General features: G+C 47.6%; 1 protein-coding gene across 1 annotated transcript; it reads left to right on the top strand.

The window, feature by feature from the left end:
- The first annotated feature begins 325 nt into the window (after positions 1-325).
- Positions 326-6,063, top strand: PTGES2 (prostaglandin E synthase 2). The gene is made up of 7 exons (XM_052814365.1): positions 326-581; positions 1,674-1,868; positions 2,538-2,593; positions 3,225-3,377; positions 3,942-4,142; positions 4,462-4,579; positions 5,288-6,063. Exons 1-7 carry the CDS (start codon positions 354-356, stop codon positions 5,414-5,416), a joined length of 1,080 nt encoding a protein of 359 aa, XP_052670325.1. The 5' UTR covers positions 326-353; the 3' UTR covers positions 5,417-6,063.
- Positions 6,064-6,167: the final 104 nt, after the last annotated feature.

Here is a 6,167-nt window from a genome sequence, read left to right as displayed (position 1 = left end):
ACGACGACTTTCAGCATGAAGGTATGTGCTCGCACTGTGGGTATGTGCCAGTCAGAAGCAGCAGCCCCCGCGGTCTTAAGAGAACAGAGTATTTTATTTCCACTTTGGTATCTTCTCAGCGAACCCGGATTTTCTAATTACTGCGAGAGAGCGGGGCCGCGCTCGCCGTCGCTCTCCGCAGCCAGACGGCCTCGCCGTGCCCGCCCGCTGTAGACTTCAACGCCGTTGCGGCTTCTTTTACCTCAGCGCTGCGCCGGTGCCGCCATTTCGGGGGCGGGGGACGCACAGAGGGGCGGGGTGGTCCCTTTAAGCCCCGCCCCTGGGCGCCCGCCCGCCCGCGCCGCGCCGGGAAGATGGCGGTTGCCGGCAGGGCCTGGCGGGCCGCCGCGCTGCTGCCGCCCTGGCGGCTGCGCGCCCCGCGCCGAGACTACGGCGGTGTCGCGGCGGCGGCAGCAGCAGCAGCGGCAGCAGGAGGCGGCGGCGGGGGCCGCCTGCTGCTGGGCGCTGCCTTCGCGCTGGGCGGCGGCGCCGGCCTCTACCTGGCGGCGCGGCACCGCCTGCGGGAACACTCGGCCGCTGAGGTAACGCGCCGCCGGGCCCCGCTCGCCGCCTGAGGCGGCTCCCCCCCCCCGCCTGCGCGCTGCGCTCTCCTTCCCTCCCGGCTGCTCCCTGCGGCTCCCGCCGTTTCCATCCCCGCCTGCTTCCCCGGGCGCCTGCCCTTCCCTCGCCCCCCAGCCCTGGCGAGGCCCGGGCCCGGCCGCGGCGCCTAGCCCCTGGAGACAGAGCTTCAGGGAGGGCGCGGAGCGGTTTCTTCCGGCTCTGCGGACCAAGCGGCTGCTTTTGCTCCGGTTTCAATGAGGAAACCGCGTAAAATTGTGTAAAGGAGGCCCCGGCAGCACTCCCCTTGAGGGGCTGTAAGGAATGCCTGTCAGAAAGCGAGAGCTTGCTGGGGATGTGAAGCAGCATTGTCTGTTGTTGCTTTTTCCCAGCACCCTCGGAGGGTTGTATAACCCAATAAATTGCAAATGAGAAGCAAAGTGAGATGGCTGCGTTTGTTTTATAATGTATGACTAATGATTGGCATGGCCTGTCAGATCGCTGAAGTATAGCAGTGTTGGAAAACATCCCTCGCCAACCTGATGCCTCGCTCTCTGTGATGCCCTGAGTTCTCCCTGCCTTGTCTTAGTTGTGCTCAGGTTGGTTCATCCTGGGAATCTGAACTTGGGCAGACACATGCCAAAAATCAACAGCAAACTCTCTGCTCTCCCCACCCTGTGGCCTCAACAGAGGTTATTGGGGGGGGGGGGAGAAATTGGATTTAAGAGGCTATTTTGGCTTTCATTTAAGGATGATTAAAATATGGTTGTGTTTTTCTTTAGTTTCAGAATTGTGTATAGAGGGACAAGCTGTCTAGATTTAACTTCTTTTTTCTGGCTGTGAGTAGGAGTTTCCAGCAGATTAAATAGATGTTTAGAAAAACAGATATTTGGTCCCAGTGGAAGGTGAATATTTATGATGCCATTTGAAGCATCTCTTAGCTAAGATGTTGTGATGATCAGATGTTGAAACTGAATGTCAATGACTATGACTTCATGACAAAAGTAAGGGTGGAAGGAAGGTAATATTTATATTTTTAGTATAAAATGGAAGCTTCTGATCTCTTCCTTCCCCAGCTGCCTGCAGGGAGCCTGCAGCTCACTCTCTACCAGTATAAAACGTGTCCTTTCTGCAGCAAAGTCCGAGCTTTTCTTGATTATCATGGACTGCCCTATGAAATCGTGGAAGTGAACCCGATAATGAGGAAAGAGATCAAATTCTCTTCCTACAGAAAGGTGCCTATCCTGCTAGCTAATGCTGGAAGCCCTGTGGTAAGTCTTACTGTGTTTCCCCACAAGCGGTGGTTTGGATGCTTTGTCTCTGTCACATCTCTGTGGTTTATCATGTGCAGTGTAATCTTTAGATCATCTTTTAGTCTCTCAAGAGCCTAAGATTTGTTTCTTGCTTCATGGTTTTCTATGCTTTGGCCTTATTAGAGTTTTTTGCTGGCCTTTCTTACAAGGCATGTTGTTTGTGGAGTGACTGATGCAGTGATGATCTAGCTTCTATCAGCCCTTATGCAGGACATATCATTTGTACCAGTGGTAACAGAAACTGCTTATATCTTATGGGAAAATGAGGAGATCTCAAGAATACTGAAGATTCAAGTTGGCTTGTTTTTTTATGCTGGTGTTGCTTTCCTCCTTCGCTGCCAAGAGCCTAAATCCAAAACCCACGAGTATTGGATATGTACCTGACCCTCAGGCCCTCTGTTGTCAAAATGAAAGACAAATTTGAAGTGATACTCTAAAACAATCACAGAAGAAATCTGAATGTAGGGCTGTCTTTAGATGTGCAGGGACTCCTGTGGAAATGCATGGGGGGAAAAGGGACTGCAGTACTAACTTGGAGCCTCAGCATGCAGGGGAAAAGGTTTTGAAGAATTTCCTTTTCAATTTCACCAACTTCTTTTAAAAGTTTGTTTTAATTCTGTTTTTCAGCAATTGAATGACTCTTCGGTGATCATCAGTGCAATAAAGACCTATCTAATTTCCAAGTAAGAAAACGGGATGATGGGAGAAGAGCTGAATGTGAATGGCCCTAGCAAAGTAGAGATTGAGAAGACTCTATCAGAGTCGGTCATAAGTACCTTGCTCACCTTGGTCTATGAAGCTCTGGGTGTTTGGTCCAGCAGACCTGACCCTGGCTGTGATGGTGTGGATGGTGCCTATATATGTTGTGATGTATGTGCAGTAAAGAAAAGCTTTTACCTTTCAAAACTACTCTTTTTTCACCTGTGAGATTCTCTTTGCACAAAACCTACTTAAACATGGGCTAGTGTTAGTCCTGGAACTAAGCTTACATTTAGCCGGTTATAATATCTAGAATGAAATAAAATTGCTGTACCTGTGGCCTGTCCTTTACGTCCATGCTACAAAGCACTTGAGAATCGTACGTAGTTTTATGCCTGCAAAAATTTCTGTTCTGACACAGACAAAGTTATATGCACTAATAATAGTTACTTGCAAGTAGCTGTTCCAGTCTCTTTTCAAAACTTAATTTCAGATAGAATTTGTGCACTTATTTTTAGAATAATACATTTTAAAGTGTGTATCTTTCAATCTGTCCTTTGCTCTTGCTCATTTTTGTGGCAGCCAGATCAGTGCTAACTGGGTTTCTGTCCACAGGAGGAATAGCTTAGAAGAGATCGTGTCCTTCTATCCTCCTATGAAAACTGTGACTGAGCAAGGCAAGGAGGTATTTGAGTATGGGAATAAATACTGGCTCATGCTGGATGAGAAGGAGACAAAGCGAATCTATCCTGTCAAAGAAGTGAGAGTGTAAGTGCTCTTAAGTTTCTGGGCTCTCCAAGTAGGGTCACAGCCTCCTCCATATGTACTCAGGGATGATGTAGATACAAAATCCCGCTGGTGCTGACAAATCTTGTCACACCCCCATTAGTGTTTAAAACCTCAGTAGTTAGAGTGGTTTTGCTGTGTTTCTTGCATAATTTGACACAATGCTGTTAGACAGCCTAGTTCCCACCATCATGGTGATGCCAGCCTTCAGTTGCCTCCAGTTTCCTTCTTGACCTTCCCTTTATGTCACAGGGAATGCTATGGAGTGCTGGTTTCCCTTTCTGCTTTAGTTCTCGTACTGGGAGGAGAAGCTAGTACTCTATCTTAGTCTTAATTTTAGTTTGAGATTGGAGGAGCCTTGCCAAAGATAGTGATCCTGAGTGCATTTCAGAGAGGTCACCAGAGCACAAGGCTGGGCAGGAGTTTCTGGCACATTTGTCCTTGGCAGAACCTCTGGTTAATGCCACTGTGATTCTGCCTGCCTCCTGTGACCCTGCAATCTGTACCTCATTCACTGAAAAGTTTCATTCTCTTGAACGCTTGCAGGGAAGAAATGAAGTGGAGAAAATGGGCAGACGATTGGCTTGTTCACCTCATCTCCCCCAATGTTTACCGTACCCCGAGAGAAGCCTTGGCATCTTTTGATTACATTGTCCGTGAGGGGAAGTTTGGCACCGTGGAAGGTTTCTTTGCCAAGTACATGGGGGCTTTTGCCATGTTCTTCATTAGCAAGAGGCTGAAGAAAAGGTTGGTACCACTGAACACCAAGTACACAAGAGGAATAGCTCCTTAACCTCCTTAGCTGTGAACCCCAGATGTCAAAGGGCAGAACCTCAGTGTTTTAAACCAAACCGTTTAATCCAATGTGAGTAACAGCCATACTTAAAGCTTTAATTGGAGGTACTGAACCCCTCTACTCATCTACTGTTTAGTCACCAACTGCCCCCTTCACTCTCAAATACCTCCCTAATTCCCAGGCAAAGACCAGCCCATAAGATTAGAAATGATAAAAGGTTAAAGAAAGAAACAAACTAGTGTCTTCAAACTAGTTCTTCTCTTTATCCAGACATCACCTTCAAGACAATGTCCGAGAAGACTTGTATGAAGCAGTTAATGAGTGGGTAAAAGCGGTTGGCAAACATCGACTGTTCATGGGTGGAAACCAGCCGAACCTTGCTGACTTGGTAAGGGGTTAATTTCTGCATTTATTGTTAGGTGTGTTACAAATCATCCAGTTGCTCATCTGTGTGAAATGGTTCATACAAATATAGGCAGAGAAGGTCAGTTACATGAGATACATTGTCACTGTCCTTTGTGCAGTAATACAATTCCCACGTGAAGGGGACTTACATTTCCATTTTCCAGAGAAAAGTTTCCTAAGATGGAACCTGTGGTTCCCACCTGCAGGTGGGTATTACTCATCATGTGGAAGCATGATAAAAGCAGGTTACAAGCCAGGACACTGCTCTGTCTCATGAATGCTGGTGAATAAAGCCTCACACCTGCACAGGTTTTATTAGACTCAGTGCTGCTGGGGTTTTCTTTGCAGGCAGCAGTGCAGAGTGGAGCAGGATTCATCCCCTGCACCAGCAGTTCTCCTTGGAATGCAAGTGAAGCATTTCACACCGGGGCTTCATGCAAAGATGGAATTAACTTCTGCCCCATAACTGCACATAGATCCTGATCTTTCCTTACTGTTTCCTCATGGAAAAACATGCATATTCTTAACTACCTTTCTGCCATTCAGTCTTCCTTGCTAATCAGAGTGGTGGAGTAGATGGTAGGACAGGGAAAGAGCCTGACTGGCTAGGCTATTCAGACACTCATTGGTACCCTAAGCCATTGTCCCTGCTGACTCTTTGTGTTGTTCTAATCTTTATCCTCTGGCACAGGCAGTGTATGGGGTCCTCCGAGTCATGGAAGGGCTGGAAGCCTTTGACGACATGATGGTTCACACCAAGATTCAGCCTTGGTACCAGCGCATGGAAGAAGTCATTCAAAAAGCTGAAGCTGCAGTCTGATGTCAGCTGCAGCTGCCTTCCTGAAGTACTTGCATGGTAAAAAACTTCTGAAGGAATGGCATTTGTTTTTTAAGAGTTGAATGGACTGACACGCAGGCACAGAGACTGTCCCATTTAGAATATCAAGTCGCAGTGAGCAGGAGGGGTCCAGCTGGGTGTATGTTTGAACATGGTATTTAGAAGGACGGGGACAGGTAAAAGGAAGGGATCTTGGACGCTGCTGGAAAGGAGAAGCTCTGAACTGAAGAATGCAGCAAATAGGCTTCTTTTAGGTGAGAGCCATTCTCAGAGCGGGTTACTGTAAAAGCAAGACGCTCTTGGCTAGTAAACAGCCATATCAGATGGGGTGGGTCTGAGCAGCTTTTACTTCAGGCTGTCTTCCACTACTCATCCATGTCATCTGAAGTGTTTTCCTGACTGAGACACTGGATACTAGTCTTTAAATGACAATTTTTCCTGCAATAGAATCCTGTAAGCCCAGTGCTGAGGGAACTGGAGGAATTGACGGTGCTGGGAAAGGCATCCTTCCTATGACAGAAACGATGCTGCACTCGGCAGATTGTATGCTTTTACTCTTCCATGTAAACGGTTCTTTCAGTACTTGATTCTGTATGATCTGCAAGGATAAAGGCTTGCTTCTTTCTGTGCCCGTTGTGAGATCTATGAATTCCTACCTTACCTGTTATGCTCAGAAAGCACGCCCCACGCAGAAATCACTAATGCAGAGCAGTTACTTGAAAGATTTATCTTG

This window comes from Harpia harpyja, chromosome 19 (genome assembly GCF_026419915.1).
Source record: "Harpia harpyja isolate bHarHar1 chromosome 19, bHarHar1 primary haplotype, whole genome shotgun sequence".
NCBI lineage: Eukaryota > Metazoa > Chordata > Aves > Accipitriformes > Accipitridae > Harpia > Harpia harpyja.
The sequence above is the reverse complement of the archived record's forward strand: the minus strand, read 5'-3'. Positions and strand labels throughout refer to the sequence as shown.